Source organism: Sinocyclocheilus rhinocerous, unplaced genomic scaffold (genome assembly GCF_001515625.1).
Source record: "Sinocyclocheilus rhinocerous isolate Xijiao unplaced genomic scaffold, SAMN03320098_v1.1 scaffold1158, whole genome shotgun sequence".
Taxonomy (NCBI): domain Eukaryota; kingdom Metazoa; phylum Chordata; class Actinopteri; order Cypriniformes; family Cyprinidae; genus Sinocyclocheilus; species Sinocyclocheilus rhinocerous.
In genome coordinates, this window is record NW_015632473.1 from 211,584 (window position 1) to 237,757 (window position 26,174).

The following is a 26,174-nucleotide window of genomic DNA, read 5'->3' on the forward strand; positions in this document are numbered from 1 at the left end:
TGAATCGCAAGCTTGTGAATGAGAATCGAATCGAATCGTGAAATTTGTATCAAAACCCAGCCCTAATTTTTAGCATAAAAACAGAAAAGGTACAACAGGTCTTTGTGCTTAAAGTTAAGGAATTATGGTAAGTTTCAGAAAAGGGCCTTTAGTTTGTAAGACATTAGTCTAAGTGAGACATTTAGTCCCAATCCTAATGATCAAATGTTTCTGGATTATGTTTAGGCCCAAAGAGAATATTTTTTCCTTTTCAAAATTTGAATTTGAATTTTGATAGTAATTATGACACATGGGGCTTAATTAAGACCAGACAAAGGATATACTGACCTGGTTTCCATTTAAAAAGACCATTAACATGATCTAAAAAAAAGGTGTGCTTGTCCACATTTGCATACACAGCAAAAATTCTGTCATTCGTTGCAGAGAAAGATGTTAGAAACCCAGCACGCAAAACAGTTCTAAAGCTGGATGGGGTGAATGTGAAAGGAGGAGGATGTGAATGAGATGATATAATGATGTGAGTAGGATGAAACCGAGTAGGGTGCAGTCAGAATTGAGAATAGCATAAAGAATGAAGGATGTCGAGATAAATGAGTGAGGGTGAGACAGTGTGTTTTAAAGCATGCTAAAGGAATAGCTCAGCCAAAAATGAAAATTTGCTGCAAATTTACGCACCCTCATGTCATTCAAGATATATATGAGTTTGTTTCTTCATCAGAAATTAGAGAATAGAGAATTTTAGCATTACATTAGTTGCTGATGCTCTGCAGTGAATGGGTGCCGTCGGAAGGAGAGTTCAAACTGCTGATAAAAACATCACAATAATCCACAAGTAATCCACACCACTCCAGTCCATCAATTAATGTCTTGTGAAATGAAAAACCTGCAAGTTTGTAAGAAATAGCTTTGGACCATTTTCACTTGCAAATGGTGCTTGATCTGTGCATATTTCTCTGATTCAGATAAGACTACTTTTTCACTGGAGAAAGCAATATCATGAATAGAGGACTTGCATTTTAGCTGAGAGCGATGTATTGAGTATAAAAACAATTATGGATTTATTACAAACACGCAGCTTTTTGCCTCACTGTGGAGTTGTGGGGATTATTTGTAGATTATTCTGATGTTTTTATAAACTCATTCTGATGGCACCCATTTACAGCAGAGGATCCATTGGTGAGCAAGTGATGTCACGCTAAATTACTCCAAATCTGTTCCGATAAAGAAACAAACTCATCTACATCTTGAATGGCCAGTGGGTGAGTACATTTCTAGCAAATTCGACATTTTAAGAAAACCTTAAGTTCCTTTTAGTGTTTTACTCCTTTAAATATTGTCATGATATGTTTGTCTGTACTCACTTTAGCAGAATCCGTGATATTGTCCCAAAAGGGTGATGGGAAATCTAAACGCCCCGCCAGGATCTGATCAAATAGGTCCTCCTGGAGGTTATTCTCACTACAAAAACAAATGGCAAGCACATAGACAATAAAAACATACATTTCATGTACAACAACTGCTGAGTACAATATACAGTGGGTACGGAAAGTATTCAGACCCCCTTAAATTTTTCACTCTTTGTTATATTGCAGCCATTTGCTAAAATCATTTAAGTTAATTTTTTTTCCTCATTAATGTACACACAGCACCCCATATTGACAGAGAAACACAGAATTGTTGACATTTTTGCAAATTTATTAAAAAAGAAAAACTGAAAAATGCTCAGTATTTAGTAGAAGCACCCATTTGATCTAATACAGCCATGAGTCTTTTTGGGAAAGATGCAAAAAATTTAAGGGGGTCTGAATACTTTCCGTACCCACTGTATACAAAACATGAGCAATATGAACAACATGAGACTAAACATTAGCTTTTAAACACTGTAGTTTATTAACATGAAGGACTGAACAGGTACTATCTAGTGATACCTGCGGAACGGTGGGAAGCCACATAGGAGGATGTAGGTGATTACTCCAGCTGCCCAGATGTCCACTTTTAGCCCGTATCTGCGGCGATGCCCAGACAGGAAGACACAGTTACTAACATTCAGCCCCCAGCTTTTTAAAGGTCTCCATAGCAATATCACTTTAGAAAAACAATGATGATATATATATATATATATATAAACAAAACAATCAGTGATTCTTACCCTGACTCTGCTATGATTTCTGGGGCAACATAAGTGGGTGTTCCACAAACAGTGTACAGTGGCCCTTCAACCACTGTGGCCAAGCCAAAATCACCCAACTTTAAGGTCTTTGTACCATTAGGATACTCACACACCTACAACACACATAGGGAAAAGCAAAAGGATCATTTTTATCCACCTGGATTTACATTTTTTTCTTCTTGACATACCTTAAGTCATTTTCCATTTGCAAAATGCAAAGTTGTTTTCTTCACAGGTTTTGTATTTCTGTACTGCTGTGTATGTGTTAAAGTTATGTGAACTAAAGTATTTTCAGATTTATTGTCTCTGTGCAAGGTGTGTATGTGTATATACCTGTATATTGTATATGTAATGTCTCTTTTGAGGATATGTTTGTCTGTGTATATGTGCGTACCAGCAGATTCTCAGGTTTGATGTCTCGATGGACGATACACATTCTGTGCAGATATTTGAGAGCTGCCGCCAGGTTGAATACCATTACACTAGCATCTCTTTCAGTGTATTTTGTTGAGGAGGTGATTGCATCAAACAGATCTCCACCCTGAAACACACAGATGTCAATACAAACAACTAAAAATCTCTATCTCTGTATTCTGTATAAAACACACTTTAACCTAGAGGTAACAAACATGTTTCTGCCTTTCTATGGGGCCAAGAGTTTAATATTGAATGCAGTCATTTAGTGCAATGTAGCTGACAACAATACACAGAATTTACAATGCATTTAACTTTCCTATAATGTAGGGTGCATCTGAGTTTATATTATATTATATTATATTATATTATATTATATTATATTATTAGCTTTAATTTATACATACACTACAGGTCAAAAGTTAAAAGACATTTATTTTGTTACAAAAGATTTCTATCTCAAATAAATGATTTTCATCAAGAATCCTAAAAAAAAATGTGTATAGATATTCAGCTTTGCCATCAAAGGAATAAATTCCATTATAATATATACTGAAAAATATTAAAAAATAATAAAATATATTTAAAGTAAATTAAAAGAAAGTTATTTTAAATTGAATTAATATTTCAGAAAATGACTGTTTTTACTGTATTGTTCAATTAAATGCAGCTTTGGTAAGCATTAAAGACTTAAAAAAAAAAAAGATTTTAGAGATGACAAACTTTTGAATGGTAGTGTCTGAAATAAAAACAAAATAAACAGCAAATGATATATTAAAAATCGAAGAATTAAATATACAGTAATATTAACGTTTAGAAGTTTCAGAAGCGTTATATTTTTATAAAAGATATGAAAACAAACTTTGTTGTCCGTGTACACTGATGAATCATGCACAATAAGACCAGATTTATTTATCAAGAAAAAAATAGCATCAATATTTATTTTATGTTGTCTTTAGTGCAGTGTGGTAAGAACACGTGTAAGTGTGCAATGTTGAGAGATGTATAAACTGTGGTGACTAACAAACAGCACCTTCACAAGTTCCATGACTAGATAGAGCTCAGTGGGCGTATCCACCTCCTCAATCAGCATGATGATATTAGGATGCTTAACACGCCTCAACACTGCCACCTCACACTCGATCAGGTGCTCCTGTGTGTTCAAAGCATGTGTCACAACAAATTCCCAACCGTACAGCAACTCTCAGCAGTCTTTTGTCTTTAGCTGTCGAGGCATAACTCTGCATGAATTCCTGAGGTTTGCTCTTGCAGGAAACCAGGCAAACAGGAAACTAACTTCCTCCGTTAAAGCACAGACTGAAATTAGATTATGAGACATTGGCCACCAATATAATATGGTAAGCTGTTTACATATCATTCATACAGTACATGGCCAAAAGTATGTGAACACCCCTTGTAAATAACAGGTCTTGCTATTCCAGTAATTCTAGTGAAAAGAATTCAAAATTTAGCAGCATACAATGACATTACAACTTTGTTGCAACAGTTTGGGGAGACAATTTACCATTCCAACAAAGGGATTTACACCTTTAGGAAAATTGGGTCTCATCTGTAGGCCTTTTCTCCCATGACTTGCAAAAACTGCAGCATGCTGGATAAATGGCAATCCATAAAATATCTAATCAGCCATATTAAATGGACCAAAAATTTCAGACCACTGAGATGTAAATAATTGGCATTGCAATAACCCAACTTTACAGCCAGTGCTCAAAACTCATAAACAGCTATAATTGCATTGTCGTAAGGACAAACTATACAGTATGTATTACCAATAAAAACAATGCTAAACACAGTTTCATGGCTGGTAAGGAATATTTATGCCTGGTATTTTCTCAGTTCACTCTCTCCATTGGCTGGCTGGTGTTGCAAAAAGTCTGTAAAGTCCAACTCACTTTGCCTCTGCATTTGTTTTTATCAATGATCTTCAGTGCAAACTCCTTTCCAGTGGATCTATGGAAAGAGACAGAACAATAGACTTTGTTTCAAGGAGGTTAATGATGGTTTGTTTTGAGTGCATTCAGAGCCTCAGGAACCAATTTATAAAGTGGATGTCCTTTGAGAGCACAAGAGATCTTCCTTTGAACATTTTAGCCTAAAAATACAAACAGGCAAACTGCATCTAGATGTAGACAGTATTCTTTATGCATTTTAATCAGAGATCATGACAATAACAAGCTTAGAATGGAGAACAAACAAACTGCAACCCAATTTTACTGGACCCCGTAGACCCATTATATCTTTTTCTGACAGAAAAAAACATCTTGTAACTAGTCATTTTCTTACCGTTCGACACACTCCTTTACCACAGCGAAGTTCCCATCACCTATAACTTTGCCAATTTTGTACTTGTCCATAATTGTGGAAGCAGCACGGTTCCTGTTTCCATTAACTAAAGGGAACAAACATTTAACACATCAGACTGAAAGAATATAATTTTCATACCACATGATCAAAACTAAGGTGAAAACAATGAGGCAGAGGAATGTTTTGTAAAACCCCCAAATAACAGATTAGCCCCAACATCCACATCCAGCAGTTTAAATTTGGTTAGTGCACTATGCAGAAAATTGCTGAAGGTCATTCTGACTCATGTGCTGCTGAGCAGTGACGTTTGCTCATACACTGCCACCACAGTGTGTGAAAGTGTGGGAGAGCGCCTGAGCAAATGTGGCACAGAGTGGCATGTGTCAGCACTTTCACCGCCAAACCTCGTCATACCCCTGAAATGCCCTTTGGGGACTTCTGGGCTTGAAACACAGTAAGATCCAAGGTGAGTGAGTGCATGACTGATTCATTTCGGGTGGATGTTTACCTTCAGGGCTCACACTGTTGTTGTGTTGTTGGTGAGTCTCAGAGGAGCCGTTCACATTGGTTGCAGAGGAGTGATGTGCTGGAATCTGCAAACAGAGACAAAATAAGTCACAAGACCTAAAACATTTAGAACTCCTTAAAAGCGCTACAGATGTTTTATTTACATACTACAGTGATAGGGCTGGGCGATATAACAATCAAAAAAAAAGTATGATATTTATGCAGTTGATATGAAATGTATTAAGTGAGTGATTTCTTTCCCCAATCAGATGAACCATTAAATCAACCAAACATCAAATGTAGCCAAGCGTAAGTGTATTAAGTAGTAAGTAAAAGTATTCAAGACAGAGCCTTGACCATCATAGACATTATTTAGATTAATACATCAATATAGGTTTTTTAAATGACAAATTCTTAAACATTTACATTTGATACCAGCCAATCTGGAATAATTGGTTGTATGCTCAAATCAAGGTGTTTTTCAAAATGAAACACAGTGCAGAATGAACACAAGGATTCTGAAAATTCAACTTTGCCATCAAAGGAATAAATAACATTTTAAAATATACTGTCCCCAAACTTCTGAACAACTGTGTAGTTTTACTGAAAATAAAACTCCAGTTAACATTTTCTGAGTGATTTTAAGATTTAGTTGAATCATAGTTTGATTAAGTAATTTAGATGAATTTCAAAAAAGGTAATAAAACAAGCTTTTCCTGAAACAGGTGAAGCTGCATCTTTGTTGAATGTGCTATGAATATTCATTATTGGTTAAAAAAAAATCACATTTACTACCTTCCTGATTCACAAATCCATATTCCTGGCAAGTAAACACATGATGCTATTAAAAGCATTAAAAGATAAAATATTAAATAGTAAAATACATTTTGGAAAAGTATGCATTATTACCTTATTTCACTAATTTCATTACATCAAGACTAACATAATATATCACTTTTTATAAGTGTAAATGTTTCTGTGTCTTTTACTGCATATATAAAAGATTAACAGTTCACAGATATTAAAATGTCGTAACAGTCAACAAGGTGCGTGTTACAAGGATTGCAAAACAAGCCAATGTCCAAATAAAAAAAGAGCTAAAAGCATTGTGATATTTATAACCAAATCATTACAAATCATCAATGTTTGTTATATTGCCCAGCCCTGGTAAAAACAAAAGCAATGTGAACTGGTTATACTGTAGCAGCTATGCGATTATACTAAACCTTCAAATAAAGCATAATATTTTTTATCAATAACACACTGCCATCTGACACTGAGCGTCATCCCTAGTGAAATAAATGGCTGATGAGGACACAAAAAGAGCTGTCTGGAAGACAAACTGCATGTGACTGACACAAAAAATAATGGACCTAGTCTTAAAAGATTTAAAATGGTCTGGCAATCAGTATGGTTAAAAAGCCTGCATGTTATCTTGATTCAGCAGCCAAATAAGAATTAAACTGAAGTGACAGTGACATGTGAGAGAGGACTAAGTAAGCCAATGGAGACAAATACTGGCAGCATCCTGGTTAAAGCTGGTTTAATAGAGGCCACAGGATTCCTCTGTCTAGGTATACGAGTACCAGTTGGGTATCACAAGCTGTTTTGAAGGATTCAAATACTCCAATGGATTGTAAGTTAAAATATACGGCCAAATACTATGCTGTTAAAATGACTGAATCAATCATACAATCATTTATGTAAGATTCCCAACTAAAAACTTGAATACCCAGAAGGAACTGCAGCTCATTTGAATGCTGCTACAGAAGGCAGAGTTTCATAATACCTGTACAGAGAGACGGAGGGGGACTCCCATCCGTTTGTTGCAACTAAACTAAAGGCAAGTGGGAAGATATTTATGTAACCACAATGTTGGCGCGTTTGGTCTAAAATTAGCTTGAAATCTCAGGAACAATGTGCAAAGAACCAGCCTGACAAGCAACTTTCCATCAAACCACTCATCCAGCCATATCTCCGGTATAAAAAAACACAAAAATGGTAGAATACTATGAAAAATTTGTTTCATAATAGACATTCACAAGTTTCTGAAAATAGCATATTTCTCAATTTGCAGACATTGGTTTTATATAGCTTGTTAGACTTCATATAATTTAATACACTTTTCACTTAACTAAAATTGAACTTTTTTTTAATCTCAGAGACCATACTAGAGTAGAACAAAAAAAATTAAATAAATAAGGCAATTTATGACATACAAGAGATTAAATTAATATGCTTAACATTGGCCAAATAAATTCATATTTATTCATTTCAATTCCGAATGTTTGAATGCTCTAAAATGCCATGCTTTAATTGCATGCCATGTCCTTTTAATTGTATTGATCTCTCAGGAAAAAAAAAGAAAAAGAAAATTGAAATCCCATTTGAGATTTTCCTATAAATTGACTTAGTGAGTATGTGCCAAATATCTCACTATTCACAATTAAATCTACCACTAAATCCTCTCTAAAAATGAATGAAAGTGTCCCCTTGTCATTCAAATTCTCCTTGTGCTCTCAAGAAGCTTTAAAGATAGCACCCGTAAGAGAAGAAGCTTACTGTCTGATAGACAGGTCAGTTAAGCAGATTAACACCAGCAGTTCTCGAGGCTATGATCATACTTGACTTTGACCTTTGGTTTAATTACAGATCTGCAGTCAGATCTCAGCAAGATCTCAATGCCTAGACTCACAATGCTTCCAAGAATAGGAGTGATTAGGCTTATCAGAGCGGATTTTCGGATTTTCTGTTACAAGTGCTGATGAAGACTTCTATGTCCTTAGAAGATAATGCTGAAACAATACTGATATTAGACCACCACTATACAGACAACTACTAAACACCCTCTAATGTTGTATGGTGTGGAAACTCTAATAAGGAAAATCAGGGGCAAGTAACATATTTTTAAATTGTTTAGCACACCTGCCTGCCTGTAAGTAACATGTACTTTACATACATGTTACAATAGTAAAAATAGCATTAAAATATTTACGCTGTGAATGATTTGATCAAAATATTGAATTTTAAACAATAAGTGACATAGGCAACTGTACCGTAAAGAAATATCATTGCTGTTAATATCACTGCAGAGATTCTTATATAACAAAATATAAAATATTATACTTTTTTTATAATATGTACTTTTATTATATGTTGATAAGCTTTTAAATCAAAGAACATATTCTGACTAAATACTTTAATGAAACAATGTTCACTGCATTTTTTAAATATTTATTATATATAGGCCTATAATATATAATATTACTTTATATATAATCTACTTTATCTACTATATATAATATACGTCATATATAATATTATATAATTATATATATTACTGATATGTCAGTCATGTTCCCATTTAACAAACAACACAGGAATAAAAAGGTAAACACTTGTATATATCATCAAAGTTAGACATTTTTAAATTTAGACAGCAGTAATAAAATATAGAACTTCTAATTCAAAATCTTTTTTTTCCCCCCCGAACAGCATTCGAAAGTATAGAAAAAAGTGAAGTTATAAAGTGTCATCAGTCTAACCTGAAGAAATTTAGGGGCGTTACAACTGCAGCTTCAATTTGTTGTGAGGGAATAATTTAGGCAGCTTCACTAAACTCTTAATCAGGAGTGAGAGTGTTATGATGCTGTCATCCATGAGTCAGCATCCAGAAGCCTGATCTTATTTTTGACTTGATGAAGAAATAATCTATTCTAAAACTCTAAAACTCGCCATGTTTTGCCAGTAAACTGATTAGCAGCACAGTGGAAGCCTGTTGCCATGCCAACGGGTTTACCTTGAAGTTGTGCATGCTGCGGGGGCTGGTCGGGGAGGAACTGGAGGATTTGGTGGATTTGGGGGTAGTGATTTGGCTGTTCGGGACTCCATTTACTGAGGAGTGTGACAGGAAGAGGGAGGGAGACAGAGAACAGAGAAAAAAAAAACACAATGTCACACAGTGTTACTTCTTACACTGCTTATTTTATGCTGCACATGCATTGTCTTAGACATTAGTAACAGTGTTGAATACATTTCAGTCTGTAAGATGATATTGCCTGCATAATATCAGCTGGTCAAAATTTTCATTTGCTTCATCAAATTTCATTACTTCATTTTCATCAAACCTGCATGACTTACTTTCTTCCGCAGACAACAAAAAGACAAACAAAAGGCTTGTTTCCAAATGGCGAGTCGATATGATTTCCCAGTTATCAAAAATCATATTGTTCCTACTCATTGCAACTGTAAAATCTTTTTTAGTGCAATTTGAATGTGTGATTATATACAGCAGTGTTGGGGGTAATGGATTACAAGTAATGCAAGTTATGTAATCAGATTACTTTTTTCAAGTAACTAAGTAACGCATTACTTTTTAAATTTACAACAAAATATCTAAGTTACTTTTTCAAATAAGTAATGCAAGTGTTTTTCCATTTATTCACTGACACCTCTAATGTCCCCATGCTGAGAGAAATTGCGAGTGAGGTGTAGAAGCAGAGGTATTTCTTCCAGCCTGAGGCTTATTAATTTCACTTTTGGTGTGAACGGTCCTTTACAGTTGGCAAAAATATAACTTTTGCATTACTTTGACAAAAAAGTAATGCAAAAGTAACATAACTCATTACATTCCATAAAAAGTAACTAAGTAATGCAATTAGTTACATTTTTATTGAGTAGCGCAATATTGTAATGCATTACTTTTAAAAGTAACTGGCCATAAGTGAATTTAAATTAGGTTTGAAAGTTATAGTGGAGGGGAATGACAACTAAAATTCTTATTTTCCTCACACAAAGCTATTATATGGCTTCAGAAGACTTGTTTTGCAGTGAGTCATATGAACTACATTTATGGTAATTTTATGGAGCTTTTTTCACTTTTGCAAATTGACAACACATGGTCACCATTCACTTACATTGTTTGGACTAAAACAGTGCCAACATTCTGTGTTCTAAAATAAAAAAAAATAATCATATAGCTTAAGGATTATATCAATGATAACATAATTATCATTTTTGGGTGAACTATGCCTTTTATGCAGAACAAGGCATCTTTTTTCTACCTATATAATACATAAAACTGAAGTCTTATTCTTATGTTATTGTACTTATTCTCAACCAAGGGGGCCGGGGTCCACTAAGGGGCATCATAATGACTTCAAATGACTTAAAATAAGTCAATCTTTAATAAAAGTTAGCATGTCTCAGAAAGCTATGGATATATTCTTATTCAGTAGATCCCAAACAACTGAACAAATAATTCAAATACATGGGTTAAAAAGAGTGGGAACCTTGAAGAGCATTCAGCTTAAAACTTATGGAATCCTGAAATGTAATGATTTAAATTGTATTATTAATTATAATTATTTTAGTTGCTTATTTTAATATATGGACTCCCATAGTTTGTGTAACCTTGTCTTCACAGCTGATATACCAGAGGAAACCTACTAGCCTAGTCACAAAGTTTGAGAACCACTGTGTTAGTGTACATAGTTCACATGTACATTTGTCAGAAATACTTACATTCCTTTAGGTACATAGATAAAATGAACTGCTGGCTAAATGACAGGAAAAATGAACGTAAAATTGTGAAAAGAAACAACTCCATATGAACAGAACTACCACTCAGAAAATGTGTACAGCTACATATGTGTGTGCAGCATAAGTCTCCTGGGCCCAGAATAAGTCTCTTAACACGCAGACACAACAAGGCTTCACATGCACCACTCACCTGCAGCCAAATCCACAAGGCTAAATCATAGAATTGACTAGATCACTGTAAAAGGCCACTCTAAAATAGTGTTATAAAAACAATTAATGTCACCCAGATACAGTAGTAGTAGTAGAATAATTTAGAAAAAAAAAAAAAATTCACATTATGGAGCGCATCCCAAGTGCGTCAGAATCCGCAGGGAGCAGGGATTTGCAGAAATGCTGCTCTTGGCATTTCCCGCTGAGTTTGTCGATGGGGGCATGAGCAGATTTCTCTCCAGGCATGCAAGAGAGCCCTTATAGTTCACGGGCACAGGAATTTAGTGTGTGTGTGTGTACTGCATTAGCCCTTCTAAGCAGAAAGCAGATGAGGATGCCTGCATTTAGTGTACACATCCAATTTGGTATGTCTGATAGATTAGAGTATGTGCATGCCAGGGTTCGGGGCAGTGGCCAGCAAGTGAGTTTTAAATAGCTCTCTAGACTAGCTGATGGATTTGGAAGGCCATGAAGGAGAGCTGTTAGCATGATTGAATGCTGCACCAAAGGGTTAGAGGTCATGTACAGCTCATTCCATAGATGAATGTCCTTTAGGTAAATTCAACATCATACGTGGAAATTCCTCAAGAATTTCATAGGGCTGTCAGATTCTCTAGTTGTCAGCTCATAGGTTAGTCTTGGTTATGGTAAAGGCAACAAGAACTAGCATTTAAGTATCAGTTGTTCATAATGGATATGGTTGTGATTGAAAAGAAAATGAACACATGACAGCCTACTTTTTACTTATCAATGCCTATTTGGTATTTAGCTTGGTAGGGGGCACTGTTAAGATGTGGTCACTTTAGCGAAATTTTGCTGACAAAAAAGATCCATTGACTATTATCAATAGACTTTCAAAGCAAGCAACTGCTGTCAACGTGGTGAAACCATGTGACCAACCTGAAACTTACCTGCATGGGTAAAACTTTCGTCATCACGCTAAAAATTTCAACTCGCAAGGACTCCTACTGGAAAAATTCACTGACCAAGGGTTAAATGTGACCACACCTTTACTCAGTTCACATGTGAAGAGGTTAGCCAATCATAACTGAAGTGATTTACCTTTAGAAGTCTTAAAGGTACGGTAGCAATACTTTTGCTTTAATTCTAAGGGTCAAAGAGAAATTGGAAATGGTCATGTAAAACTAAATTATGACCATTTTTGGTTCAATAAACCTTGAGAAATACTTACTTGGTGATTTGACTGGAGATTGGCTATTTGTAGAGAATTGTCCTGCTGTTCTTCTCACTAGAGCAGGGAGGAAAGCAATTTAACAAGGAATAGAACAGAAAAAATGACAGGAAGAGACATGTGAGTCATCACAGTTATTGAATGCTGTTGTTAAGGAATGTTACATTTTTAAACAAATGTTTATGTGGTAACAGGATTGTGCTAGTGGTGGTGCAGTGTATCCTCACCAGATCCAGGGGATTTGCTGCGGCGGGTGGTTCCTGGACTTTTACTACCAGAGTATCTCACAGGGGGAGCAGAACGAGCAGAATAGGAGGATTTGAGAACCTGACATTCTGGACACAGAGGCAATATAAATGAGCAATGTGACGTGACATGTGGCCAAGTATGGTGACCCATACTCAGAATTAGTGCTCTGCATTTATCCCATCCAAAGTGCACACACACAGCAGTGAACACACACACACTGTGAGCACACACCCGGAGCAGTGGGCAGCCATTTTTTTGCTGCGGCCCTCGGGGAGCAGTTGGGGGTTCAGTGCCTTGCTCAAGGGCACCTCAGTCGTGGTATTGAAGGTGGGAGAGAGCGCTGTACATTCACCCCCCCCACCTACAATCCCTGCCGGTACAAGACTCGAACCCGCAACCTTTGGGTTACGAGACCAACTCTCTAACCATTAGGCCACAACTTCCCCATGTATATGCTTGTCTTATAATGTCTCATGATGCCTCTTTTGCAAACATTCCCAAAGACACAAGAAAAAATAGGAGAACGTATTGTCTCCACCCACAGCAGTGAACACACACACACCGTGAGCACACACCCGGAGCATTTTTTTGCTGCGGCGCTCGGGGAGCAGTTGGGAGTTCGGTGCCTTGCTCAAGGGCACCTCAGTCGTGGTATTGAAGGTGGGAGAGAGCGCTGTACATTCACTCCCTCCACCAACAATCCCTGCCGGTACGAGACACGAACCCGCAACCTTTGGGTTACGAGACCAACTCTCTAACCATTAGGCCACAACTTCCCCATGTATATGCTTGTCTTATAATGTCTCATGATGCCTCTTTTGCAAACATTCCCAAAGACACAAGAAAAAATAGGAGAACGTATTGTCTCCACCCATTCCAAATAATTAATCTCGCTGCCTGGTTGACTAATTGTACATTACATTTCAAAAGTTTGGGGATTTTTAAAAATGTTTTTGAAAGAAATCTCTTACACTCACCAAAGCTGCATTTATTTGATCAAAAATACAGTAAACAGTAATATTGTGAAACATTTTTACAATTTAAATTAATGGTTTAATAAATGTAGCTTATTCCTGTGATATCAAAGCTAAATGTTCAGCATCATTACTCCAGCCTTCAGTGTCACACGATCCTTGAGAAATCATTCTAATATACTGATTTACTGCTCAAGAAACATTTCTTATTATCATTAATGCTGAAAACAGTTGTGCTGCTTCACATTTTTTGAAACATCAATACATGCATTTATTTTTATTTATTTATAAATTTTTTAGTAACAATAAAAGTATGGCAGTGTTGCCAGACATAAGATAATCATTGTATTTGTACGATAAGTATCGTATTTGTATGATACTTTTGACCTCTGGACGATATATGATCAATAATGAAAAACTTCCCATAATTTACGATAATTTCAGAATTTTGTGGCACTTCAAATGATGGTCGTTGTAAATCATAGGTCTTCTATACTCGTTGATCTAGCTGTGGATCCTACGTCTACCGTCATGATTGTGAGGAGAACGTGAACGTGGTGTTACATGTCGTCCATCTCATCTCACGTTATGTCTTCTCGGCCAGTCTTTGTGGAGAATGACTCTCTCTCACGAGCTCTCTCAAAGCTAAGGTCGATAGTTTAGCAATATAGCACGTTTGACTCGTGTACAATAATTTTCTTCCAAATACGATAATTTTGAGCTTCTAGTGTGATACTTGGACATTTATGATCTGGCAACACTGAAGAAAACATTCTGGTTAATTCTAAGGGTCAAAGAGAATGTAGAAATGATGAAGTAACTGGTGCAAAAAGCCTTGACTAATATTATGATAAACCTTCAGGGAATAAATACAGTTTAGTAAAAGTCTTTACTGTCACTTTTGATAAATTGAAGGTGTCCTTGCTAAAATAACAGTATTAATTTCTTTAAAAAATCCTACTGACCCCAAACTTCTGAATGTAAATGTATAAATTTAGTAATTTAAGCATGTGCCACCATTATTGACTTTTCTGAAAACAGACACAGACAGGACAGACATACATGGATACACATACCAAAGCATGCTTGTATCAAGGCTAATACAGATGCCTCTTAGTAAATGAGTGGTATCAGCTGACATACTTGTTCCAAATTCACTTGTGCCAAGAGTGTGAAGCTTTCCGCAGAGGCGTAATCAAATTGTCTAGTACTCAAGGCCTATGAAAGCACACCATCGTTCTAATGAGAGCAGTGGGTGCAGAACTTTAGTAATGAATGACTCATCCTGTACAGCAGCTACTGGGCCTGATCTGTCCTGTCGATTACACGCCACTTGCTAATGACGCCGAGCAGTGATAAATTAGCTGATGAGTACCAGATCGTGGAGTGATGAAGATAAAACAAGCCGAATGCCATTATTAAAATGCCATTACTGCCCAGCTAATCTGTTTCATGGAGCTTAATTTAAGCATTTAACAGCAGAATCTGAGAGAGAACGTGTAATGAGTTCTTTAGTTACAGAAGATTTAGATTTGTGGTGGGCTTGCGTTTTAAGGACACTCCACTTCTGCTGCGGAAAGAAAAGGTTGAGCAGTAAATACTGTCAGACGCAAACTTACCGTTTCTTTATATTTTTGGAAAAGTCCTACTTAACCTAAGTGGGGCAGCGAAGAAGAACTAGGACAAAATGCCAAGCAGATGAACTAAATTCACACAGCTATGAATCAAGTTATCAAGTGTGTGTGTGTGGTAAATGCTACTAAAACTGGAGGCGTTTCAGCAAAGCAGGATGAAAATTATAGGCAAAGTTAAATGATTTTATTTGAAAGTCACAGCTGCAGATCGTCTTCACTTCCCCACCTGCATTATCATGTTCACTAGTACACAAACTACACAATGAACAATGGTGAGGAACTGCTCATAACAAGGTCACTTCCTCTGACAGTTGTGTTCATTCTGGAACATGAATTAATTTTTGGAGCCTAGTGAATGAATGTGAATGAACGAGTCCATTATAGAAAAGATACTATTAAAATACTATCACTTCTTTTTCTGAAGGTGACAACTGTGTGGTGTTTTTTGTGCAGATAATAAGATAGTAGTATTGGTAAGTTTATATTAAAGCTGATGACAATTTTAACCAACATTTACTTTTACTATCAATGCTAAAAACGTTTGCTGCTAATTTTTTGTGGAAACTGTAATAGATTTATTTTCAGGATTCTTTGATGCATATAAAGTTAAAAAAGAACAGCATTTATTTAAAATAGAAATCTTTTGTAACATTATAAATGTCTTTACTTTCACTTTTGATCAAATTAATGCATCCTTGCTGAACAAAAGTATTAATTTCTTTACAAAAAACTGACCCCAAACATTTAGTAGTGTATGTTAATTATAATGCAAACAAATATATACAAACAAATCTCAATCTCCTGTAAATGTAAAATTCTAAATGGTCTCGGCTATTAAACAGAAAACACTGAAACAAAAAGCAGGCCTGCAAAATTAATTGAATAAATGATCAAGATTATGATTATGACTGTTGCATGAATACAATGGCAAATCAGAGGACTTTAAAATAGCTTAAAGGTCTATTAATGACAACCGGCTTTAGTAGATTAGATCAGTGATTATAAAAAGAAGTGTTCTAGTGTTGTCACAATCCTTACTTTGACTATCCTTACTTTGACTAACAGCTTATTGTTATGCTGAAAACTGCTGTCAATTTTCTGAGGCATTTTCTTTTATTGGAATTTTTTCCTGCTCCCGTTTTCAGGACATACAGTAATCAGCTCACTGGTTGTACTTATACAATTAGATAAATGCTTATTTTTATTATGAAGACAATTACTTTTATTGTTTATACAATAACAGACCATGGCTAAAAATGTGATGAGCCAAATAAACTTAATATTTAATCATTTGTTTCAAATGCATTTAAAACAGCCATGTATCTATATCCGTGCATGGTGTGTTCCTAGATGCGTAGTGAAGGGATACAAATATATTATTAGAGTTTAATATGAGAGACACTGGGTTGAAATGAAGTTAGTGTTTAGCTGAGCCTACCGGTTATAAAGGCTGTGGAAGCCTTACCACTGTGATCCAACACAAAATCGTCCTGTGCGTAACGGTACTTCTCAGGCCCGCACGCGATGAACACGTCATCGTCCCCGAAAAAATCTTGCAAACATGTAATCTGGACAGAGAGAGGAAGGGGTGGGGGAAGAGAAAAAGAGAGAAACACTGTTTGAGAAATGAATGGAAGTAACCATGTGACTGATGAACTGATAAAGCGTGTAGTAGTTCACAATACTGCACTGCAGAATATCTAGACCAGGAGTTTGAAATACCAATAGCTGGACTCAGACTGCAGACTGTTTGCACATTTATTTTCACAAATGTATTTAAACATAATAACATCTAAATGGAACTGGAGGTACTACACTCTTATTGATAGCTAAAACCATGGTTGTAGAATTGTATCAATGAGATTTATCTGGGTGCAGATTCCGTGTCGGCCTACCAATAGCTAAAAACACATTTGAATTTTAATACTGAGTCAGATCACCTTGAATACAGCAAGAAAATGGAAAACATACCAAAAAGGATGGATTTAAGTTGTATTTCAATATTGTTCTACATGGAGAAAAATACCTGGGAAGGCCAAACATGGTCTTTTAGATGCTGATGCACTGAAATAAATTTTTTACTGAAACCAAAATTAAAGCTTTCATTTTGCTGAAAACCAAAAATAAAGTTTATTTAAAGGGATAGTTCACCCAAAAATGAAAAATCTGTCATTAATTACTCACCCTCATTTCGTTCCAAACCTGTAAGACCTTCGTTCATCTTCGGAACACAAATTAAGATATTTGTGATCAAATCTGAGAGCTCTCTGACCCTCCCATAGACAGCAAGGATCCTGACACGATCAAGGTCCAGAAAGCTAGTAAGGACACCGTTGCAATAATCCATGTGACATCAGTGGTTCAGCCATAATTTTACGAAGCTACGAGAATACTTTTTGTGCGCAAAGAAAACAAAAATAAAAACTTTTTTTAAACAATTCGTCTCCTCCACGTCACCCTGGCACCATTTTGGAGAGTATCACATACGAAAACAACGTATGCAACATATGTATGCGGATACATTGTTTGCGCTTTGATCTGAACGTAAACAACATATCCGCGTACATACGCTGCATACGTTGTTTACGTATGTGATACTCTCCAAAATGGCGCCAGGGTGATGCAGAGGAGAGGAAATGTTGAATAAAGTTGTTATTTTAGTTTTCTTTGCTCACAAAAAGTATTCTCGTAGCTTCGTAAAATTACGGTTGAACCACTGATGTCACATGGATTATTGTAACGATGTACTTACTACCCTTCTGGACCTTGATCGTGTTAGGATCCTTGCTGTCTATGGGAGGGTCAGAGAGCTCTCGGAATTCATCAAAAATATCTTAATGTGTGTTCCGAAGATGAACGAAGGTCTTACAGGTTTGGAACAACATTAGGGTGAGTAATTAATGACAGAATTGTCATTTTTGGGTGAACTATCCCTTTAATAATCGGTCACTCAATCAATCAATCAATCAATAATCGATTTAATCCATGCTGCTGCTGAAATTGATTTAGATATGGGATCTGTTATCCCATATTATTACACGGCTCTGTGGAAAATTCAGTTCTGATTGGTCAATCACCACATTCCGAGGTATGTTATTTCCCGATAACAACTGGTAAAAACTAATAACACAGGCTCATCCGGATAACGGAAGTCGGTGCTATTCGCTTGCTGGTAACATTTTTTGTTCATGGAAGCTTTGCGTTTGGTTGGCTAATAAAATATTAAAACTCAAATCAATATTCTCTGTACAAAAAATGTAATTATGTAATCCTGGTATCGCAGACTTGGGGCCCTATCATACACCAAGCGCAATGCGGCGCAAGTGTTTTTTGCTAGTTTCAGCCCGACACAGTTGTCATTTTCACATCCTGCACCATGTTGTTTAAATAGCAAATGCATTTGCACCCATTTGTGCGCCCATGGGCGTGCTGGTCTGAAAACAAGGTGTGTTCAGGCACATTGCTGGCGTGTTGCTATTTTGAGGCAACTGAATGGGAGATGAGACTCTGATTGGTTTATTGCACGTTATGCCCAAAGCACACCCATTACTCATTAAGCGAATAGGGACAACTCTTTTAGACCATGCGCTGGGCGCGCCAACCGTTTTCCCCATTGTTAAACTCGTAAAAGTGGATTTGGACACGCCCTAAGTGCACCTGCGCCGTGCGCGTTAGACCATACACATAAATCGTTAAAATAGGGCCCTTGATCTCTCTTGTTTAATACAAAAGAAGCTGCTGCCATTTTGCGACGATTGTTTTGTACACTGTAATGGATTGTAAGATAAACTGCTAAGATTTTACAAATTTCATCTTTCATCTTAAATCAATATCTTTTATTGTCATAATTATCCATGTGGTGAAATGCTGTGTAATAAGTAGTATGACTGTACCATATATATTTATGTCCGTCTAGTTTGAACTTGCCACTTGCTAGCAACTGCTTTCTTCACGGAAGCTTTTGTTTCAATATTTCGTGTCTAATTATTTATTCTGCGATAACAACTGACTGGGTGTACATTATCCCTTATTTAAAGAGCATCATAGCAACATTTTTGAACACTGAGACTTTGGACATGTTCATACTTGACAGGTTTGATTCGTTTAAAGCAAACTCTGGTACAATTGCTATGTTAGTGCAATTCATTTGAGCAGTGCCATTGTTGGGCACCAAACATGCAGACAGAGAACCACCTTTTCAGTTCACTTTCGAACAAACTCTGGTGCAGTTTGAGCGAAATACAAATGGAACACAAACCAAAGACATCTAAACAAACCAAATATAGGACATGATGTCCCAAGATGCAATCCTAAAAAGGACAAAATGCCCAAGCAGACCTGGTTCTTCTTCATAGGAGCTGCCCATTACAGCACGATACACTGACACAGTCAAAATGCACCATCTGACAAGTGCTAATTAAACATCACTGTTTCAGTCTACGATTTCGGCCCTGCAAACTATTTATTCTGAAACCAAAAAAATACATTTTGGCCAAATATTTTGGGCCAATTCATCAACTCTGCATTCAGGCTGAGTAATATACAATGCGTCACTAGCAATAAAGAAAAGAAACATTTTGAGAGTACATGAAAACACACCCACATATACTCGCAACCGCAGTGGCAGTGGGCAAAAAATGATGTCCGGATTTCAGCCCACTCCTCCACTCATGGAGGTGGGCAGCAAAAAACAGATGGTCCCAATGTGGAGCTCCATCAAACACACACACACTGCTACATGGAACTGAGTAAAAGATCAGACAGATGGAGAGGAACACAGCCCCCTCTTCCCCTTCATGATCCTGACACTGTACAGAAAAAGACACAAAAGGCCAAGAGAGAATTTCTCCAAGATCACTCTTCTACTTTATTAACATGATTCTAATGATAATGAGCTATTCAACAGCCGCTAATGGCAATGAGGTCTTTAAATATCCTCACTGCACACATAAAAAGACATCACAACACAACAACTCGCTCCAGCATTTCAGCCTCTTTGAGCCACTGTTTAGCTTCCTTAGCAAATTCAGCATTATTAGTATGATTTAAATGATTAGCAACATTATTCGCAAGTCACAATACTCTTACTAATAACTTTAAAATCCCATTTTAAGCACAATTTTAAAAGCAACCCCTTAAAGCAGTTCCCTCTGAATCACATACAATTCTGAACTGTAAGGAATCCACATGGCCAGTCAGTGGGATGTGTCTTAAGCAGTATCCCCATCAATCAGCAGATCAGAGGAGCATATGGGCCCAGTTGTTGGCCCGAGCAGAGTAACAGACTAAAGCCACACTGGGAGACTATTAAACATGCCTGAAACGTTTTAGCTGATATCTTGGATCTGTAAAATGAAGTAGTCTGGAATGGAGCCAAAAGTGTTTTGGTAAACTGACTGGTAGTAACACAAGATAACTATTTTTGTCAACCAAGGTTCAAGAGCGCATAAACTGTCAGGAAAGAGAGTGCAAAAATAGGACCTTTAGGAACAGCTTGTCACTAAAGCACCAGTTCTCAACTGGGAGCCTTAGCTCACTTCCAAGATGGCTTAAAATGATTTAAAATAAGACATACCAGCTAATATGTACGCTTACATTACATTTTTTATTTAATTAGTTACTCCAAAACATTAAATCATTCTCACTGTCATAGAATACCTGGGAAAATGAGGGATATGTGGACCTAGAAAGGTCATGGAAATCATAAAATCCTAAAAAGTGGAAATGTACTTAAAGTATATACTTTTTCTAGTTTTCTCAGGCTCTAAAATATTTTATTGGGTAGAAATATTTGTGAGCAAAAAATGAATTGAAAAAAAACCCACTGTAATCACGGTAATCAAAAGTGTAAACACTAAATAATATTCAGTTATTGAAACTTCTTGTAATATACTGCCATTCCTAATTTCTATAACGTTTTTAGAAGCAGAAGCACCATAAATATCTTAGGGGCCTTTCAGCAAGTTACACCTCCTATTCCCTTTAACATTATGCATAAATTTGTTTGTACCAATTTTGTAAAATGCCAAAACATGACATGGACAGCATGAAAAATACTGCAACGTGCAAATTTAAACAGTTATAACCATGTTATTGCTGGTTACCAGTATACTCAGGACATTTCCAAGCTCTCACCCACAGTGCTCGCCCTCACGTCATTCCAAACCTGTGAAACCTATTAATTACAGATGAAGATATTTTGAAGAATGTGGGTAACTAAACAGTAAGAAGTCAATGGGAAACAGTAACTGTTTGGTTACCCACTTTCTTCAAATCTCTCAAATGTTCTTCCTTTATGTTCCAGATAAGAAAGTCAGTCATACAGGTTTAGAATGACATGAGGGTGAGTACATGATGATGCAATTTTCATTTTTGAGTGAACTATCCTTTTAACAACAATAGCATTTGTATAATGTTACTGATGTTGATCTTTCATCAGGCATTTTTCTTTATTTAAAATGCATTAGAACTAAAAATATTTAAAGAGAAGAAAGTCTTATCCTTAATTCATGGCATCTAAACTTCAAAGATCTTTTGTTAAATGATCCTTTGTATAGTAGTTGCCATTGTTCTGTATAGAATTCAGAGTTTAACTGCACTATATTAGTAAGATCACGGTAGACACAGGTAAAACTATATATGGTAGTTAGCCTATATGGTTTCTATACAATAATAACTAAATTACTAAAAGGGCAGTGCTTGGTTTACAAGCTTGTAATTACCAGTTTGTATGGCACAATGTTTTTGAATTTATCTCCTCAAAGAAGTTTACATGGCCATGGCTGTTTTCAGCTATAGCTTCACCACAGAGCCTTTAAAGGAGTCATATGATGCTATTTAAATTTTTCCTTTCTCTTTGGAGTGTTACAAGCTCTTGGTGCATAAAGAAGATCTGTAAAGTTGCAAAGACTAAAGTCTCAAATCCAAAGAGATATTCTTTATAAAAGTTAAGAGTCAGACACGCCTACCTAAAACGGCTCATTCTAACACGCCCCCACTTGTCTACGTCACAATGTTGGAAGATTTGCATAACGCCACCCAAATGTTCATGCAAAGAAAGAAGGCGTAACTTTTATTCTCGCTGTAGTATTGTTGTTGCCGCCGCCATGTCGTGAAGTGCTGTGTTTTTCGTTGCGAAAGCGAAAATTCTCTTTTTGGTCTTTCAAAAGAGGACACAACTAGAAATCAGTGGTTAAGTTGTATTTACAACACTGTTCCAGAACACTTCAACCCAAATATTCAGATGTGTGCAGCACATTTTATGGAGGACTTTGTTTGTCATTTCTCCAATCACAAATGCAGACATGGTTTTATCTATCAAGTCATTATAATCCGCAATTATGTCCCCACTAGATGCAACAAATGCCTTGTTTATAATGGGTTTTAACGTTTTTGTCTAGTCGCTCCGGCCGGGACACGGCATCACAGCATGGTAAGGGGCGTAACATTTCCGTCACACACTTGAGGTATTCGGCCAATCACAACGCACTGGATAGCTGGCCAATCACAGCACACCTCGCTTTTCAGACCGATGAGCTTTGTAAAAATTGACACGTTTCAGAAAGGCAGAGCATAGAGGAGAAACAATAATGTACAGTATGTGGAAAATAATGTGTTTTTTTAACCTTAAACCTCATAAACACATTTCATTACATCAAATACACAAAATAATGTTCTTTTTAGCAACATCACATGATCCCTTTAATGTTCTCATAGTATACTAGTGTATTACACAGAACTCTGTATCGAATTTCTGTATCGTCTCACCGGTAAAGGTGGGGGTCTTGCAATTTTATATAAATTTGATCTGCCTGTTTCTGTAATCACCACACCTGTTATGTCTTCATTTGAGTGCCTTGTGATGAAAATTAATGGCAATACTCCTGTACTTCTCATACTTATTTATTGTCCCCCCAAGGTTAATTCTGTATTTTTTTTTCTGAACTTGCTGAATTGTTGACGTTGTTGAGTTCGAATTGTTCAGATATGCTGCTCATAGGAGACATAAATATACATGTTGATAATCCTGATTGTTCCCAAACAGTTAACTTTATGGATGTATTGGACTGTTTTAATTTCTTCCAGCATGTTTATTTCCCTACTCATAAATCTGGCCACACACTGGATTTAGTTTGTACTACGGGTTTTGACATTGATCAACTTAGAAATGATGAACAATATTTTAGTGATCATAAATTACTGACCTATGAATTTTCAACCTCTGCTTCTCTAAAGTCTACCAAGGAGCATGTCATAACTTTTAGGAATATCAAGAACATTGATTCCCAGTTGCTCTATAGCCTTGTTGCTGAGCTACCTGTGACTGATTCTGTGGACTGTTACAACTGTGCACTATCTTCTATTCTTGATATTGTGGCACCTTTGAAAGAACGAGCTGTTTCTTTCACTAGGTCATCCCCATGGTACACTAAGGAATTGTGGGCTCTCAAAGTCGAGGGAAGGAAGACTGAGCGCTTATACAAAAAATCTGGTCTTACTGTCCATATCCATAAGTTGATGTTTGATGAGCAGCAGTTGAAGTATCATCTTGCCCTTAATTCTACCAGAGAGGCGTACTACTCACATGTGATTAATGAAGGTGTTGATAATCCAAGAAAGTTGTTTAAAACAATTAACAGGTTTTTGAAGCCTCATAATCAAATCATTAGACCCTCTTATGAGTTGTGTAACAAATTCCATAAGTATTTTACAGAGAAAGTTCAAGATATCTATAATTCCATGCTTGCTGGTTCTTCACTGCTGACCAATGAGTTTCATCCTACAAATTTATTATCTAATTTTTCAAATTTTGCGATTGTTAGATCAGAAGATATTTTGAAATTAGTCATGTCTATGAATTTATCAACATGCCCTCTGAGGTTTTGAAACAGTGTGTAACATTCGTGTGCCCCTCTATTACTGCAATCATTATTAACTCTCTATCTACTGGACAGGTTTCTTCAGCCCTCAAGCTAGCTGCCATTACACCAGTTCTTAAAAAGACTGGTTCTAATGTTGAGGATTTGTCAAATTACAGGCCTATTGCCCATCTTCCATTTTTAAATAAGGTTCTTGAATGAGTTGTTGCTGGCCAGTTACAGCAATACTTGTCCATAAACAATATCTTAGAACCTTTTCAATCCGGATTCAGATCAGGTCATAGCACTGAGACTGCTCTAATCTGGGTTACAAACGATCTTCTCATTTCTGCTGACATGGGGGCTTGTAGTATTTTACTCCTGTTAAATATTACTGCTGCTTTTGACACAATATCTCATGCTGTCCTTCTTGAAAGATTGCAATCATGGTTAGGCATCTCTGGTATTGCACTTGAATGGTTTAAATCTTGGGCCCTATTTTAATGATCTAAGCGCATGGTCTAAAGCGCATGGCGCAATTGAGTTTAGGGCATGTCCGAATCCACTTTTGCTAGTTTAACGACGGGAAAAATGGTAGGCGCGTCCGGCGCATTGTCTAAAAGGGTTGTCCCTATTCGCTTAATGAGTAATGGGTGGGAGCAATGACAACTGCGTCGGGCTGAAACTAGCAAAAAACACTTGCGTCCCTTATCTTACAAATCACTTTCAATTTGTTTGTTTGGGGAAATGTCAATCTGAACCAACATTAGTACAGCAGGGTGTCCCGCAGGGGTCTGTGCTTGGGCCTATTTTGTTTAGTATTTATACGTTGCCTTTGGGTCAGATCATTCGTAAGTTTGGGTTAGGGTTTCATTTTTATGCCGATGATACTCAGACCTATCTATTAGGCACGCATCCTAATCCTAATCTTGCCGTTACAAGAGATAAAAGCCTAGAAGCACATTAATTTTCTCAAGCTTAATGAGTCAAAAACAGGCATTCCAACGGCTTTACATAAATTAAATAGTTCTAATGTGATTAATGCTTGTGACTTTGCTACCCCGTCCACCCAAGTACGCAATCTTGCCGTTATTTTTGACCCTCGACTATTGTTTGATGCCCATATCAAAATGGTTACAAAAACTGCATTTTTCCACCTAAGAAATATTGTAAGACTCCGTTCTTCTCTATCATTGCCTGATGCAGAAAGGCTTATTCATGCCTTTATCACGTCGAGGCTTGATTACTGCAATGCACTTTACGTTGGTCTCCCTGATAAGTCTATTAAGAGATTACAATATATTCAGAATTCAGCTGCCCGGGTACTACCGTATACAACTGCTCATCAACACATTACTCCGGTACTGTATAACTTGCATTGGCTTCCTATTCAAGCGCGTATTGATTTTAAAATTCTGATTTTAACTTAATATATATTACATATAACTATATTTATATAGTTATATATAATATATTTATATCTATCTATCTATCTATCTATATATATATATATATATATATATATAAAACTTAATAATAATAAAGCTATTCACGGGACTGCCCCTGCCTATTTATCCAGTTTAGTTGTCCCTTATACTCCCGCTCGCCCTTTGCGCTCTGCTGGGTCGTGTATCCTTCAGCAGCCTGCATATAACTTAAACTCTATGGGTCATAGAGCTTTCTGTGTCTCAGCTCCACAGTTGTAGAATGCTCTACCAGCAGGAATTAGAGATTATCCAACCTTGAACTGTTTTAAGTAATCTTTAAAGAGTAAAGATTTCATCTTTTTAAAACTGCTTACTGTAATTGAGTATGTTTTATATTGTTTATTTTTTGCGTTGCTTATTGTTGTATACTATTATGCTTGTTGTAGTGCTTTGGGTTAAGAAAAGCACATGATAAATAAAATGCATTATTATTATTATTATTATTATTAATTGGTCAGGGGCCTTGTGCTGTTTATCAGTTCAAATTTGTGTGTGGATGAGACTGATCCAGATCTGCTTTTGCACTATGGCTGGCAGATGAACAGTTTAATTGGTTAGCTCTTTGTAGCAACAGCATCTAATATAGGGGGAAGGGGAGGTATCACTCGTTTCA

General features: G+C 36.5%; 1 protein-coding gene across 8 annotated transcripts in view; it reads right to left on the minus strand.

Annotated features, from left to right (window-relative positions):
* The window catches only part of LOC107742539 (serine/threonine-protein kinase DCLK2-like), a 52,871-nt gene that overhangs the window by 9,611 nt on the left and 17,086 nt on the right, over window positions 1-26,174 (minus strand). For 4 of the 8 annotated variants that reach the window (XM_016555546.1, XM_016555545.1, XM_016555550.1 and 1 more), the window contains exons 3-15: window positions 16,655-16,784; window positions 12,587-12,694; window positions 12,360-12,416; window positions 9,216-9,310; window positions 7,206-7,253; window positions 5,418-5,502; window positions 4,889-4,994; window positions 4,498-4,555; window positions 3,618-3,737; window positions 2,565-2,711; window positions 2,150-2,283; window positions 1,929-2,006; window positions 1,362-1,458 (exon numbers count right to left, since the gene is read on the minus strand). In XM_016555546.1, coding sequence (XP_016411032.1) covers window positions 1,362-1,458; window positions 1,929-2,006; window positions 2,150-2,283; window positions 2,565-2,711; window positions 3,618-3,737; window positions 4,498-4,555; window positions 4,889-4,994; window positions 5,418-5,502; window positions 7,206-7,253; window positions 9,216-9,310; window positions 12,360-12,416; window positions 12,587-12,694; window positions 16,655-16,784 — 1,263 coding nt within the window. The remainder of the gene's footprint in view (window positions 1-1,361; window positions 1,459-1,928; window positions 2,007-2,149; window positions 2,284-2,564; window positions 2,712-3,617; window positions 3,738-4,497; window positions 4,556-4,888; window positions 4,995-5,417; window positions 5,503-7,205; window positions 7,254-9,215; window positions 9,311-12,359; window positions 12,417-12,586; window positions 12,695-16,654; window positions 16,785-26,174) is intronic. The other 4 variants (XM_016555549.1, XM_016555548.1, XM_016555547.1 and 1 more) reach the window with 3 other exon arrangements.